This window comes from Felis catus, chromosome A2 (assembly GCF_018350175.1).
Source record: "Felis catus isolate Fca126 chromosome A2, F.catus_Fca126_mat1.0, whole genome shotgun sequence".
In the NCBI taxonomy this organism is placed as follows: Eukaryota; Metazoa; Chordata; class Mammalia; order Carnivora; family Felidae; genus Felis; species Felis catus.
The window spans coordinates 99,040,682-99,057,820 of NC_058369.1; the positions used below are offsets into that span (position 1 = coordinate 99,040,682).

The following is a 17,139-nucleotide window of genomic DNA, read 5'->3' on the forward strand; positions in this document are numbered from 1 at the left end:
TCTTTATGTGTTTATTTGCCACATGAATATCTTCTTTGATGAAATGTCTGCTTGAATCATTTGCCCTTATTGTTTATGAATTGGGTTGTTTTCTTATCATGGAGTTTTGAGAGTTCTTTATATATTTGGGATACAATCCTTCATTCGATGTGTAGTTTGTAAATATTTTCTCCCTACTTGTGACTTGTCTTTTTTATTCTCTTAACAGTGTCTTTAAGAAAACAAACCTGTTTAATTTTGACAAATTCCAACTTACAAATTTGATCTTTTATGGATCATGCTTTTGGTGACATAATTTTAATATCAAGGATTCATTAAATAGGTCGTAGAATACAATCGTCTATGAAATGGTTTGAGTTTGGGATTTTATTGTGGGGACTATTTAAAAAACAAATTCAATAATTTTAATAGTGGTGGAGCTATTGAGGAAATCTGTATTTTTCTGAATGAGCTTTGGCAGTTTGTATCTTTGAAGTAATATGTCCGTTTCATCTCCATTGGCAACTTTATTGGCCTAAAATTGTATATGTATTCTGTTATTATCTTATTTTGTATATGTATTCTCTTATTCTCTTATTATCTCTTTACTCTATAGCTACAGAATCTGTAGATATAGTCACCTGTCTCATTCTTGATATTGGCAAATTTTGTCTTATATCTTTGTCTTCTGGTAAGTATGGCTAGAGGTTTATCAATTTTATTGATCTTCTCAAAGAACCAGCATTTGCATTCATTGATTTTCTTTATTTTTCTATTTTCTATTTCACCAATTTCTACTCTGATATTTCTTTTGCTTACTTTATGTTTAATATGCTTTTCCTCTTCTAGTTTCTTAAAGTAGAAGCAGAGGTCATTGACTTGAGATCATTCTTCATTTTTTTTTTTAACGTTTATTTATTTTGAGAGAGAGAAAGTGCAAATGGGGGAGGGTCAGGAGAGGGAGAGAGAGAGAATCCCAACCCCTGGTACAGGCTCAATCTCAAAACTGTGAGATCATGACCTGAACTGAGATCAAGAGTCAGATGCTTAACCAGTTGAGCCACCCAGGCACCCCGAGACTTTTCTTCGTTTCTAATATAGGTATGTAGTGCTATAAAATTCCCCTTACTGCATCTTGCAAATTTTGATATATTTCAATCATTCTCATTGAATTCAAAATACTTTCCAGTTTCCCTTTTTACTTCATCTTTAAGTGATGAGCTATTTGGAAGTGTGTTATTTAGTTTCCACATATTTGGGGTTTTTCAAGAGATCTTTATGTTATTGATTTCTAATTAAATTATTTTTTGGTTACAGAACATATTTTGTACTATTTGTGTCCTTTTAATTTGTTCAGACTTAGTTTATGGTCCATAGTATGATCTGTTTTAGTAAATGTCCTATGTGCCCTTGAAAAGGATGTGTTGTGCTGTTGTTCCATAAATGTTCTATAAATGTCAGTTAGGTCAAATTGGTTGATTATGTTGTTTCAATCTTCAGTATCTTTTGCTAATGTTCTGTTTGTTGGCTCTGTCAATTATTGCTAGAGGGGTGAAATTTCTAACTACAGTTTTGAGTTTTCCTATTTCTTGCAATTCTGTCAGATTGTGCTTCATGTATTTTGAAATATTGTATTAGGTGCAGAAATGTTTAAGATTCTTATGTCTCTCGATAAATTGATGTCTTTATCATTATGAAATGAACTTCTTTGTCCTTGGTAATATATTTTGCTCCAAATCTCCTTTGTGTGACATTAATATTAGCCACTCTAGCTTTCTTTTGATTAGTGTTAGCATGGTATATCTTTTTTCACTCTTTAACTTTTACTTTTATTTGTTTCTTTACATTAAAAGTACATTTCTTATAGGCAACATGTAATTGGGTGTTATATTTTTATCTGTTCTAATAGTTTCTGTCTTTTAATTGGGATATTTGCACTATTTGCATTTAATGTAATTATTGATATGGTTGGGCTTGAATCTGTAATACTGATATTTGTTCTCTATTTGTCCTATGTATTCTTCTTTCTTTTTATTATTATTTTTGGTGCTTCCTTTTGTATTATTGAATTTTTTATTATTCTATTTTAACTTTTTCTTGACTTATTAGCTGTATCTCTTTGCTTTATTATTTTAGTGGTTGCTTTAGTATTTATAATGTATATCTTTAATCTATCACGATCTACCTTCAAATGATATTGTTCCACTTCCTGTATAGTACAAGAACTTCTTAATATGTTTACATTTATATTTAACTTCTTGATTTTTGTGGTATTGTTGTCATACATTTTGTTTTTAATTCTGTTATAAAGCATACACTGCCTTATTTTTATTTTTGTGTAAGTAGCCAATTATCACTGAAAATAAAATATTAAGAAAAAATATCTTATATATTTACTCATGTAGTAAATACTTTTCTGATGTTTATCATTCCTTTGTATAGATCCATATTTCCACCTGGTATAATTTTACTTCTGCCTGGTGGATATCCTTTAACATTTCTTAAAGCAAAGGTCTTCTGTTAAGGCAGAAATTCACTAATTTTGAGCAATTTGATTACGATGTACCTTGGTAAAGTTTTCTCCATGTTTTATGTGCTTGGGTTCACTGAGAGTCTTTGGATCATTGGGTTTAGAGTTTTCAACAAATTTGGAAAAACTTGACCATTATTTTTGCATATATTTTCTTCTGTTCCTTCTGCTCCTCTGGGAACTCAAATCACATGTATATTAGTTTACTTGAAAATTTTCCGTGGTTAAATTGCTTTATTTACTTACTTTTCTTTTCTATCTGTGTCTGTTGTTGTTTGTTTTGGTTTGGTTTGGTGTTTGCCAATTGACACGGGCTGAGAGAGAGCCTTTTATTACTTTGATGTACAGAAAATTCAACAGCGTTCACTTAGCTCAGTTTGGCGGTCAGTTCTTTAGCCTTTGCCTTTTCCAACTTGGCAATGCGAGCCGCCGACTTTGGACCCAGGACATTGCCTCCCCAGTGGCGGCGGATCTCATCGTGTCTGTCATTATAATTGGACCTGATGGCTTCCCCAGCTTAGCCAGAGCTCCTCTGTCTTCTGAGTTAACCTGTGTGAAGGTGACAGTGGTGCAGGTCATCCTGTGGACCAGGTGCCCCAGGCTGGCCTTCTGCTTGATGATACATTAGGGAACCTCCATCTTATGACACAGGGCAGGCAGAAAGACAACCAGCTCAATAGGATCCACATCATGTGAATCACTACCAGCTGAGCCTTCTTGTTTTCCACCAAGGTGGTGACAGAATTAACCCCAGCTCGAAGGACAGGTGGCCTTTTAATGGGGACGTTCCCTTTGCCGGCAGCTTGTAAGTCCGGGCCAGCAATCTCTGCTTCTTTCCTTGCTTGGTCTCCGGTCTGTATTTGTGGGCCAGCTTTAGCAGTTGAATAGCTGTTTGGTGGTCCAAGGTCTGGGTGAACTGGTTAATCACAGGAAGCCCTTTTAGACGTACAGAGAATAACCTTTTGCCGCTGCAGCTGGATGTAGTAGGGCCATTTGACAAAATGCATGAGGTCTCTTTTGGGCTGGATGTCCTATCCAATGACAAAATTCTCGGGCTTTTTCTCAAACAAGGGATTGACTACCTTCTAGGCCTCCTGCTTCTTCACAATAGCAGGGGTCGGGGCCACCTTCTTCCCCTTGGCCTTCTTTCCTTTCGGCATCTTGGATAGCTGGAGGAGAGAGAAAGGGGATCTGTGTTTTATTTAGGATAATTTCCATTGTTTGTATGTGTGTGTATGTTCACTAATCTTTTATTTTGTGGTTTCTAGTATTTCAAAAAAAAAGTACTCAATGACTTTTTCATTTCATACATTGTAATTTTCCTTCTAGAAGTTCAGTTTGGGTCTTTTAAAGAAATCTTATATGCGTGGGGCCCCTGGGTATCTCAGTCGGTTAAGCCTCCCACTCTTGACTTCAGCTCAGGTCATGATCTCATGGTTCGTGGGTTTGAGCCCTGGATTGAACTCTGTGCTGGTTGTCTCTCTCAAAATAAATAAATAAATTTAAAAGGAGAAATCTTACATGTTTCTACTTAACTTTTTGAACACTTGAAGCACAGTGTTAATCTGTCTTAGTTCTGGGTCAGTTGCAATTGATTGACATATCTTTTCATTACAGTCCTTTTTTCCTGTTTCTTTGTAGATCTGCTGATTTTTGGTTATGTCAGACATTGTGAATATTAGTTTGTTAGGTATTGTCTATATCTGAATTTACAGAAATCTTCTTGAGATTTGTTCTAAGATACAGTTAATTCACTTGGAAACAGTTTGATCCTTTCAAGTCCTATTTTTAAGATTTCTTAGTTGGGATTGATGCAGTGCTCAGCCTGGGGCTAACTAATTCCTGCACTGTACACAATGACCCATGAATCTCGAGGTTTTCTAGCCTAGTCGGTAGGAACAGGCACTAACTGTGTGAGTGCCCAGAACTGTTACCTTTAATTTTTTCAGGTAGTTCTTTCCTTGGCCTCAGATGATTTCCTCACATACTTGCACTATATTAGCACTAAGCTGAATCCTCAAGGGAAACCCTTTGAAGATCTTTTGAGTTTTCTCTTTTTGTAGTATTCCTTTCTATTATTCTGTCCTGTGAATTCTAACTGCCTTGGTATCCCTAGACTCTCAGTTGTCTCCTTAATTTAGGGAGTCTGCTAGATTTCACCTGGATTACTTCCCTGCACCATGGCCTGAGAACTCTCTGAATGCAGTAAGCTGGGGCAGTTATTGGACTCATCTTTTGTTTCCCTCTTTCATATATTAGTGTCCATCATTGCTTGACCCCCAGTATCTTACAAACCGTTGTTTCATTCAAACTGCTGTCTTCTTTTTTTTTTTTTTTAGAATAAATCTGTTTTCTATCACTCCACCCTGGCTAGCAGCACAAATATTGTGTCACTTGATTCTGATTTGTATGTTATCTATGTGATCAGTAAAGAAAATGGCATCGTGGACAAATAAGGGAGATAATATGACATTTAGGAAAAAGAAAGCTTTAAGAAAATTCCAAATAAAATGAGAAAATAAATTTGACCCATTTGTTTTTTAACCAAATACTTATGAAAGTACCAAAAATGCTTTGCTTTCTTATGCTATTACAATAAATTAAGTGAATTGAAGATGATAGAAGTAGAAAGTGAAATAATAGGATAAAAAGAGTCAATTAAAAGATCACAGTATAGAAACAAATCTGCATAAACTGGGAAGTGAAATTTGGGGTTGCGATGGGGAAGTTTGAGAGAGGGATTATATTTTAAATACTTTTTGTTCTTTTATGTAGGAAACATAAGTACAGATGCCACCATGATATTGTCAGTATTTAGGGAGATGTGCTGAGTCAGCACAAGGGGAGAGGGAAGCAAAGATTCTCAACGACGAGTAGATATCAATAAGCAATAAGGGTCTTTTGTGGCCCATCACTCAAAATTGTTAAACCCAGTAACATATAGGAATATTTAGTACCTTCTGATTATATTGGAGCCTCACAACTGTATGTCCTCTGTGTCATTGTATATTAAACTCTTGGTAGGTTTTTAAAAATATTTGGAACAAAGTGAGAATGAGAAAAAGCCTGCGGTGAGGGATGTGGCTGCTCCTTCCTGAAGGAGGCACTTAGGGATGCCTTCTATCCTTGGGAGACATTGGTAGAAGGTGGTGACCTCTCCTACCTCTCAACCTTTCCTTTATTCTCACCTGAGAGAGAGGGCGAGTGTTAACTCCTGAATCCACGAGGCACCATCCCATACTGCTGTGGAGAAATAGAGAGATCACTCTGTCAAGAATAGAAATTAAAGTAGCTAGCTCTATGAAGGCACTAGAAAAACATGTATTTTCAAGAGGCTGGTAGGTGTTTGAGAAAATCTAGACAGGCAGTTTTAGAGGACTTTTCACATTTAAAATCGTTTCAATTTGACTAACAGAACAGTAATAACCTCATTAGTGTTTGATGAAGTAACCCTCTTTTTGCTTGTTCTTCAAGTTTTACCAAATGTTGTTTATTATGTTTAAATCCCTGGTTTGAATTAATTTTTAAAGTTTCCTATGTAACAAGGTCTAGTATTTTCTTGAGAAAAATGTGGGTTGTATTCTTCTTGAGCATATGGATTGTCTCTGCCTTTTTTTTTTTAAGTTTATTTATCTATTTTGAGAGAGAGAGCATGTGAGCAAGGGAAGGGTAGAGGGAGAGGGAGAGAGAGATTCCTGAGCAAGCTCCACACTGTCAGTGCAGAGCCCAATGTGGGGCTCGAACCCACAAACTGTGAGATTGTGAACTGAGCCAAAACCAAGAGTTAGACACTTAACCAACTGAGCCACCCAGGCACCACAATATCTGCCTTTTTAAAAAATGTTTTACTTATTTTTGAGAGAGAGAGCATGAGTGGGGGAAAGGCAGAGAAAGAAGGGGACAGAGGATCTGAAGCAGGCTCCAAGCTGACAGCAGTGAGCCCGATGCGGGGCTGGAACTCAAGAACTGTCAATCTATGCCTTTTTAATAACACCTAATCACACACTCTGTGGAAATTGAAATATGGAACAGCAGCTTATAACCTGTGTGTATCAAAAGGTAATGGTAAAATGCATTTCAGAGTCTGTAAGTATATAGTAAAATTTGACCCATGAAAAAGTTTAATAAACTGGTTTTAACAGATTCAATTAAAAGTCACAAGAGAGAGAGAAAACACTTTACTTACCTCTTGAGGTACTCATTTATCCAGTCCTCAAACATTTCTTGAGAAGCTACTTGCTATCTGCCAGTCTTTGTTTTCTGTTCTCAAGAACCTTGAGTAAGCAGGTAGAGGATATTTTCTGTTCCACACTAGCAGCAGGATTTTCATAAAACTTTATTCTTTTTTTTATTCCATTTCAGAAAAATGAGTATGACCAGTTGGCAAGGATGTCTGCTTATATTTTGGTCCTAAGTGACTTAAAGAATTGTTTAAGTTTATAGCTTTATGTTGCAACTTCTACAGAAGGTTGTTCATGAATATTAAGTCAGTAAAAGGCCATTTCAACCAAATTTTTATATTATTATTGTTTTTTATGTAATATTGGAGAGAACACACTTCTGTACTGCCTGTTCTTGTAATTCTGAACTTTCAGTTTTCCTTTGTAAGGTGGGCACATGACAGCAGAACCCCCACTCATATTGCCAAGCTGTATTGTAACCGTGACTATTTTGACTTTTCTCTTATCCTGGAAATTTGCAAGATTTACTTGTGTTATGAAATTCAAGGCAAACCCTTTGGCTGTGCCTGTTGACTGAGCCAGACTTGACATTTGCTTCTGTTCAGCAAAAATACTTTAGCTGCCAAACTAATATCTCTGCACAGTAAGAAGTAAATATCATGGAAATGAAATAAATACCTCTCAAATGATTTTTAAAAAATGTGAACATAGAAAATGGAAACTCATCTCTTTTGAGGTAATCAGAAAAGGTCAGCCATCAAGTTGCTTTCCAGTTGTTGGAGGAAAACACCCACTTGGAACATAGGTGATAAAGGGAGTGTGGTAAGGGGCTGCCTGCCAGGTTCACTTCCATTGTGTGGCCCCCCATCGTCCTTTCCTCCACGTGGTGTCCCATTCCCAATGCAAGGAATCGGTTCTTGAGATGTCACACCTTGGCACAACTAATTATACTATGGTACAGTGTTTGGAAAACAAATTACCCTTTGTCATTTCATATTACGTGAGTTTCTGTGCCCTTGGCTGCCTATATTCTTTCTTTCTATGGATGCAGCATTTTCTCATCTGACTCTCATTTGGTGGCTTCCAGGGCCATAATTTCTGTTTTGTCTTCTTTTCTGAGCTTTGGTCTTATATCTCGTACAATGGGATAACCCTTCACCAGAAACTCATCCACTGAGGTACTCATTTTTTACCCCAAGGCATATCTTTCTGTGGATTCCTCTGTCTTCCAGTTACACCATTCACTTTTCTTCCCATAAGGCATGAGGCCTTGAAATAATCACCAGTCTGCTCCTTTTCCTTCACCCTCCATACCAAGTAAACTGCTAAGGTCTACCTTCATTTCTTTTCTAGAGTCACCAAAGTATGGCATATCCTTTCTGTTCCCTGTGCCATAACTACTGAGTGCTTTCTTATCACCTTGGACCAAGTCTCCACATTTCTTAGACTGCCGGTCACAAATCCAATAACCATGTTTCTGGCTGCCTCCTTTGAATTAATGCTTTGCCTGGATTTTCTCTTTCGTTACTGAACCCACCCACCCTCTGCTTGTAGATCCTTTTGCGGTTCCCCCACACTCAGCTTGTAAGGTCCCACACACAGCCTCTGGTTGCTCACTTGTCAAAAAGAGATTTGATACCATTCTTTACATGGTTGCTATGCTAACAAGTTTGAAATGTTTCTTTGCAGTGGTCAATTTCTTACTCAGTAACTTTGAGTAATTTCCCATTATCTACATCATGAAGTTCAAGTTCTTTAGCCCAAGATTTTAAGGCCTCTAAGAATAATCTGCTCACAGTGTACCTCTCAAAACTTAATCTTCCATTGCTCTTCAGCTTAAAACTTTTTTTTTTTTTTCCTGAAAACTTGATCTGTCAGGTGTGAAATGTGAATTTGGTCTCCAGATCTTTTTGCACAAGACTGCCTCCCTAGGTTACCCTCGTCATTCCTTTCTACCTGAGTAGACTCACCTATCTTATCCTTCAAGACTCACATCAGGCCTTCAGTCTCAGTGAAACTTTATTTATTGAAGCACATGATAATCTGCCCATTATACTCTCCTATCCCACTTACTGTGTGGATCACTTATGTTGGCTTTTATTATTTGCTACTTTTCATTCCTATTTGCCTTTTGATGTATATGTTTGATCTCTTTATTCTGCTCATAATGTTAGGATCTGGGAGAGTGTCATGTTTCAAAAATTGTGGTTGCTGATAATGATGTTGGCTGAAGTGGTTCCTTTGCCAGTTGTCAAAGACACTGTGCATACCCACATAAGATGTTTGGACAAGAAGGAAAATGGAACCATTCCCATTCTTGCTGTCTTAGGAAATCTTCTTTGAGAAGCCTCAAGGAATTTTAGAAGCAGCACTAGAAACATTCTTTGGCGGCACCATTAATGTTTCATGGGATGAAATATTCACATGCAAATATGCAGGAATAAAACCCAGCAGGATTGAGTCTGGGTCCAGTGAAGACATTCTTTTATTCCTTAGCCTTGACCTACTTTGGCATCTGGCTGAATAACTCCTTGTCTCTGAGAATATCTGTTCTGGGTTTTATCTGCATGAGTTCCAAGTCTCTTGGAGGCACCCCACCTTTATTTTTAAAGGCAATAGATAGTAGTTTCTTTGACAACTAGTGGGTGTTCTTTAGCACTCCACATGTAGGCCCAAAACAATGGCTGTCTCCATATTTTCAGGTTGCAGGTGCACTGGCTTTAGAAGCTGAAGTTCTGATGCTCGTGGCTTTGAAAAGAATGGAGACCTTTTCAGAACATAGGCACAAGACCAGGGTATCCCATTTTGGTAGATAACGCTTTGCTTTGCAAGTATTTTCTCTCTTTAGTATTAAAGAATGTTTAAAGTATTAAACACTTAAAAAATATCAGTGAAGCTTTTCTTCAACTGTCATCCACTTTTGAAACGGGAGCCACATAGTATACATTTATTCGAATTCCAATGGCAATGCGCATGTTTCTCATGCTGTTAATGATAGGACAGAATCCTTCTATTTGGGATATAATCATTATTTTCGTCAACTTTCGTAGACATCATAGACAATGCTTAGGTCACACTTGGGGCTTTCCTCTTTCTTGAGTAACGAAATTTGTAAGCAGCTTAGCAAAGTCATGCTAACCTTACTGTGGTTGGATAGATATCAGTTGAACTCAAAACAGAAAAAATAATGGGGGTCTGCCTCCACTCATTCAAGGGAGTAGTTTTCTTCTTGTGATTCAGAATGTCCAACCAAGGACAAATGGACAGAACCTGGGTAGATTGGACTATGCTTGTGGTGAACTGGAAACGTTTACATCCTGAGCACCAGCCAGTGACCTTCTCAGACTTCAGATAGCTTCACTTTTTTATTCCTTGTCAAAATCTGATCTTTCTTTTCAGAAGAAACATTGCAACTTTCCTCAGCCAGCTTGTTAAACCAAATTGACAGGATTAGTTGACGAGGAGGCTTCCAGGACTTTTAGTGGGAGTCCCACCCCAGCCCTGGGGAGATATGGGCCCTCTGTCATTCTAGGACCATGCCAAGTTAGCTTGTGAGGGATTGGGGTTCATTGCCCAGTGTCTCTGGCATCCTCTGCCTGACTCTTTAGTTTTTAGATATAGGAAAGACTTGCACTGGTCTCTTTGCCTGCCACTTACCTCTTACCTCTTCTTCATCTTTGTTCATCTTTGCATCTGGCCCGTCTCATAGAGCTTTATAAACTTGGTCCAGGGACATCCTCTCCTCCCTTTTCAGTGGGACTAAGGCCTCATCCTCTAGGAATTGGCTACAGTCGGGGATCCCCAGGTGAATATGGTTAAACGGTGAAGTCTCTGTCCAGTATTTCTAACTCACTGGTACTCAGGCTTTAATGGGCATTGGAATCACTGGACTCTGCTCGCAGTGTTTCTGGTTCAGTAGTTTTCAGGTGGGGCCTGTGATTTTGCATTCTTACCTGTTTCCAAACGGTACTGCGGCTGCTGGTTAAGGACCACACTTTGGGAGCCCCTGCTCTAGGACTTCTGTTTGGGTTCCCTCTATATTTATTAAATGTGGTCACAGTGAATACAAATATATGAAGCCTTATTGTACTTCTTAAGTGACACTGACTCGCTCTCTTATGATTATTTAGAACATGATACACATTTAATTCGGTGTATTTAAAATTCTATTAAAGCCTCTTATTTTAGAATAAACTACCAAGGTGAAAATACACAGTATAATTTAATAATAATGCCATGTCCGCCTGGCATTTGACAATTAAAATCTCAGTTTACACTTCTGTAGGATGCCTTCTGCCTTTGCCCTTTTCTAGTCTTCTCTTCTTCCCACCTTTCCTTCCTCAAACATTGATTTAGTGCCTCCTCTGTACCTGACACTGAACTGAGGCCCAAGCTACAGAGATGAATCAGTAAGGGATAAATAAGCAAGCTTGCAGTCATATCAGACATGAAAAGAGGTGAATACAGTGGCCTGTACGAGGGGTGATAGCAGAAGTATCTGCTTGTACATAGGTGAAAGCATGAGCTTTGCAGGAGGGCGGGTGGGATGGCAGCTAAGTGATCCCAGAGCCAGAACTGAAGAGCCAGTATGGAATTTATAGCCTGATTAGAAGGAAAAGGAATTATAGTGACATTAGTGCTACATTGGTTTTTTTTCCCCCTCTCTTGCTAAGCAGTTTAATTTGAATCCTTGTATAAAAGAAATATGAATTGATAAGGCTTGAATAAAAATAAAAAATATATGATGCTCAAAGTTCGTACTTAAAGGAAATAACTACTGTGTACTTCATGTCTTAAACATTTTATAATAATTTTTTCAGCTGATAAAATTGTAGAAATGTTTTTCTACAAAAAGGGAAGTTGAAGAAGGCCTCTATCACAGAGTTGTATAAATGGATGGATTCTGGATCCACTGACATGCAGGCCCCAGGACTGGTCTAGGAAATACTCAGAATGGAGGACTCAGAGAACACACCTAAGAGGAAGGTCTTTGCTGTGGAAGGGTGCCACCTACTGGCCAGCCTGTCTGAACCAGCTAGGACTGGGAACCATTGTGTGGTGCTCACCTTGCAAACAGGATCCTTCGATTATGCTCCAATAATATAGGCCTCGCTGTGTCTCAGGAATCCTTTCTCATACTTATAAAATGATCACATGTGCTTGGCCCTCTACTATATTAGGTTGTAAGAGTGTGCCTCAGTGAGGCAATGCTCATAAAGCATTAGGAAAAAAAATCAGAGGACAGGGTCAACAGAGAACAGTTTCTAAGAACATGGCCCTTAACTTGCTGTTTGACAGAGCCAAAGACCTGGGTCTGTCACTTACTACCTTTGTGATTTTGAGCAAATGACTTACTATCGCTGAACCTTAATTTTTTAAAGTGTAAAATTGGAATAAGATGTAAAATTGTAATGAGGATATAATAAGATAATATATAAAAAGTGTTTATCTGCATTATAATTACACAGTTACTAAAGCAACAGCAGAATAGCCACAAAGTATAAAAGCATTTGCTATAAATGCAGCTGAATCAATGTGGAGACTGCAGGGAAAGACACAGTAATGTATCCATTACCCCATAAGAAGCATTATAAGCGGTTGCTTTAAAATTATAAATCATTTGAGACAAAATCACCCTCAAGGGAAAAGGACAAGTTCATTGATGTATCAACCAATCGGCACATGCGGAGAATCACTTCATCACAACTTAGCTTTTATTTATTCTTGTTGGCATGGGTTGAGTTGGGACCCTGGGTTTGCAAATACAGCATCAGAGAGGGACTGGTGGAAACTTTTTGATAGTTTTTGAGAAAAGGAAACATTTTGCTTAGTGGGATAAGGTCACTCATGCAGACTAAGTTTTGACAGCTGAGAAGTGTCATGGTGATAATGCTTTCAGTTAAAGGAAAAGCAAATAGGGTCTCCCAAGCAGCCAAAAGGATACATGTACCCATATAAAGACATTGGTGGGTGATTCTCATGCTTCATTGAAAGAGATCATCTTCAATTCTGCTGTCTTAAAGAATCTTTAATATAGAGCATTCATAAATCTGTCCTCTCTGGTTTTTTAAAACAAATACAAGCATTACCAGTCAAAAATAAATAAATTAAAAATAGAGATGCTTAAGCCAGGAGCTGCTTGCTATGTGCCAGGCACAGAAGTAAGTGCTTTGCAAGTATTAGCTTCATTCTGTCTTCACAACCACTCAGTGATGTGTATCCACTTTACAGATAAGAAACTTGAGGCTTAGTAGGGTTTGTCACTTGTTCAAAGCTTTCACCTACCATTCGGTTGATAAGTGACCAAGCATAGAATTCGAAGCCGTATTTGTTTCTGAATGAGTCCATGACTTGACCATTATGCCATACTGTCTTATCAGTTGGTTTTGATTTGCCATGGTGGATTATCAAATTACATGTCAGCCTCCTATTTCCAGTGCCTGCTGATGGTTACCCATCAAGATAGGCCTACGGCTTATGTCCCATCAGCAAGAAACCCTAGAATCCCTGCCTGAAGGTGTAGGTACCTTTCAGTGGGAGTATGGAGATCTCTGGGCCTCACATAGATGCCCATAGAAGTCTAGGATCCAGGGCGATCCCTTCATGCCAGGGTGGCTTCATTTGAAAAGGTGGGGCTGTCATACGAGCATACATTTCTTTCCATATCTTTGCTTGTGTGATGCAGCCTGACCTCTCTCGACCTCAGAAAGATGCCCTGGGCTATGAAACAGCAGGAGGGGCATAACCCCAAGCAGTCCTGGGGTGTCTATTCATGCTTGTTTTTTCAAGTGCTTGGAGAAAGACCTATTTCAGGAAAGAAAACATTCTTCTCTGATTTAAGATGTTAAACTAATACCTGAGTTTCTTACTTTGAAACTTTGAGCCTTTTACCTTGTTTGGCAACTTTGTTTCTAGTGTATTTTGTGTGTTTTCCACTAACTCTGTGTGAGGAGGCTGCACCGAGTTCTGGGAACCCAGCCTGACACTCTGCGGTGCAGACTTGTGAGTGAGTGAGGCTTGTGAGGCCCAGGCCTGTGTGCAGCTACGACTATGGTCCTGGTTATGGGCACTTCAGAGATGGCCAAACAGGCTTGTTTTCTAACCGGCGTTTAGAGCACTTTGTGCACATCTACTCTGTACACATCTTTGATATCACTTCAGTTGTTTGAGTAACTCCTAGAAAAGAAGAAAAACTTTTTTCCTAGAATGCTTGGGAGATTGTACAAGGAAATTTCCAGCTGTGACATGCATTTTTTAAATTTTATTATTGCTAGAAGTAGTAAAAATACAATGAGTCTGTGCCATCTGCTAGTAATAATTAAAAACAATAATATGAATAAAATGTGCTTCTACTGGCCATAGAGAACTAGGGAGTGTAACTAGGATTCCCTGTATGTGCTATTGAGCTATGCATTTATTTCAGTTTTCATTACCTGTCAGAGAGAAGCATACAAACTCTATGCCTGGAAATTTTTAAGAAACACAGTAGAATATGTCCCATCCTAATATTAAGTCTATTTGTTAAAAATAATGTTCCAGAAACTGTTTTAAGATATAAGTGTGGAAATTATGTACATATGTGCACATAATACATATGTAGTATATGCATCATATGTGTGTCGTATATATACGTTCCCATAACAATCCTAATAGCAAGTACTAGTAATATCTCCATTTTATAGATGACAAAACTGAGGTGCAGAGAGGTTAGGTACCTTGTTTAAGATCACACACACAGCTGGTAAGTGGGGGGGTGGCTAGAGTCTATGCGCTTAACCACCACTCTGCTGCCGCCATGGTTTGGATGTTCCTGGGGGACTCAGAAGGCACTTCAGATTTCTGTAGTAACTCAGAAACCACCATTAAGAGCCCTAGGTAGGAGTTGGCTTGGTGGAAAAGGCACTGGACCAGGATTCAGGCCAACAGTACTTTAACCATGTATGAGTTCTATATACCTGGACATGTCTCTTACACTGCATTTCATTTTCCTCATCTATAAAATGGAGATGGTGATAACATCTTCCCATATGCCTCCTAGAGGTGTTGTGAGAACAGATGACGTGATAGATGTTAGAAACATCTGAAAACACTTGAAGCGTGACATAAATATTTAGAAATTGTTTTGCACATGGTCACAGTTGGGGATTTCCAAGCTAAAATCCTGTCACTCTTAGCCCAGTGCCCTCTTGACCCACCTATGCTTTAGCAATGTGCCTTTACACAGATTCACATGCTGATCTGTGTTACTTCCTCTTCTGGAGAACTGAGAAGTGTTATACTCCCTCTTGGAATGTGCTCCTCTTGATGCTATCATAGCAAACATGTTACCCCATTAAGAAATCATCTTTCTTTTCTTCTGACTTGAGAATCACTGCTTTTCCTTTGTCTATCTCATGTTAGAGGCTAGGATCTTGTATTACCAACGAAAATTCCCTTTATTGATTTAAAACAAGCAAAATCAAAGGTGCTCAGAATGGAAGCGTCTCCTCTGAGCCAGACCAAGACCTTGTTTTACAGATAGAAAAACTGAGGGTCAGCATGAGGGACCTATCTGACATCACCAGAAAATTAGGGCCAACGTGGGCCAAGAAGCCAAGTGTCCCAGCGTCCAGCCCAAGCCCCTTGCACTGAGAAACTGCAGGTTGGGGTTTGTGTTGTTCCTGTGCGTTATTACTGATAGCTTTTCTGCAAAGAACACCTTCCCTCTTTTAAGTGTTTGTCCTTTGTTACTTACAGACGAAGACTGCACAGGCTGGGTGTGTCGAAGGTTACCCAGGTGGATTTTCTGCCCAGGGAAGTTGTGTCGTACTCCAAGGAGACTCAGACTCCTCTGGCTACACATCAGTCTGAAGGTAAATAAGCTATGTCTTTTGTTTGCTTTCCATATTATCTCTAGGAGAAATTGCCAGGGTGTCACATCCTTCTTGGTTTTATATCTTTACCACAACCGATCTTCATAAGACATAAACATGATGACACACTGAAAGTCCAGATCTCCTTTGGCTCAGATTTTGACAGTTCTGCACAGGGAGCCTAGTGGTACTCCTCCAAAGGACCCATGAGCTTTAAAATGGATCACTTAGGTCACGCTTTGTCACAACTGTATGGGGAAGGACAAAATCATCACAGGATGACATTATAGAAACTTTTCTGAATTTTATCAATAAAAACAATGTGTACATTAAGATTCATCATTTTCAGGAGTCAGCAAGTAGCAGAACACCACCTGTTCCTCAAAATAAAGTATTCTGAACTACAATCACAACCAGTCATTGGTGTCTATAGTCTTTGTGGCTACTTTCTTGCTGTTATGGTAGGATTGAGTAGCTGCGACACAGAACTTACACCTCATATAGCCAGAAATCTTTACTACAGTGTGGAACTTTATAGAAAAACTTCGCTGACCCCTGATTGGCTTTGCCATTCAGATGACAACACACTAGAGTGTCTTACCATTTAAAACTTAAAATCTAAAATTTAAAAAAGTTTTCCATGCACACTCCACATAGGTGAATGGGAAGTGAATTCCATCTTTCTTCATGCATACCAGAAAACGTCACGTGGAAAAGTCAGATGCAAATCCCAGTCATTAAAAAAAATACAGTAAGAGAAATTGAAGCTTATAAAATGCTCCCTAGAAATGAGACATTACACTCAAGCAGAAGAGATATATGTGTATAAGAGTTGTTTACATTGTTGGAAAACAGCATGATTGGCATAGCTAGGCAAATTCTCTTTTTACTTTATGTTATTTTACTTTTTGGTGTGGTGAAGAGAATGTTAGAGTTTGGGTTTCATTGTCATCATGTAGTAAATACTGAACACAAGTCATGAGGATGGAAAATGATTCGAATGTCTTGCTTGCTTTACAGCGAATATATAAATTAGTGCAGTTGGGTTTGTGCAAGCTACAGAGATTTTCAATTTTGGTTCCAAACATGTAATGTCCAAAGCGAAGTGAAGTCTGATTCCTTGAAGTAGAGCGTTGCCTACAGGTCTTCTGGAAACCTTTCCTGGGTAATACTGGGTGCTGCAGGGACAAGTCTTTGGTGACAGGGCCTCCATCTTTCAAATCTGAGAGTGAAATGAATTTTAGAAGCAAACAAGTAGCACCCTCTGGTGGTGGAATTTTAAACCAACCACTTAAACAACTTCAAGAACCTTCTATTAATGTGGCAGAAAATACAAAGTTAGAAAAGCTTTTTGGAGTTCACCTAGGCTATCCTTGGACCTCCAGGCAGATCAGAAAGATTATTAAAAAACAACCTCACCACCCAACCAAAACATTTGTTTGAGTTAATTTGCTGCCAGAGGTATTTGCAGGGCTGTAGCCTGAGGTATGTTTATTTAGCCCAAAATTTGACCCATAACATAAAGTTATACAACTGAAATTGGAGAAGGAGTGAATTATACTTTGAAAATGTGTAGACTTCAGATATTGGAAGGGGT

The 17,139-nt window shown here is 38.5% G+C and overlaps 1 protein-coding gene and 1 pseudogene across 4 annotated transcripts in view; one reads left to right on the top strand and one right to left on the bottom strand.

Annotated features, from left to right (window-relative positions):
• The window catches only part of DYNC1I1 (dynein cytoplasmic 1 intermediate chain 1), a 313,957-nt gene that overhangs the window by 58,806 nt on the left and 238,012 nt on the right, over positions 1–17,139 (top strand). For all 4 annotated transcript variants that reach the window (XM_023250368.2, XM_045052401.1, XM_045052400.1 and 1 more), the window contains one exon: positions 15,427–15,542. In XM_023250368.2, coding sequence (XP_023106136.1) covers positions 15,427–15,542 — 116 coding nt within the window. The remainder of the gene's footprint in view (positions 1–15,426; positions 15,543–17,139) is intronic.
• Positions 2,877–3,675, bottom strand: LOC102901641 (annotated as a pseudogene).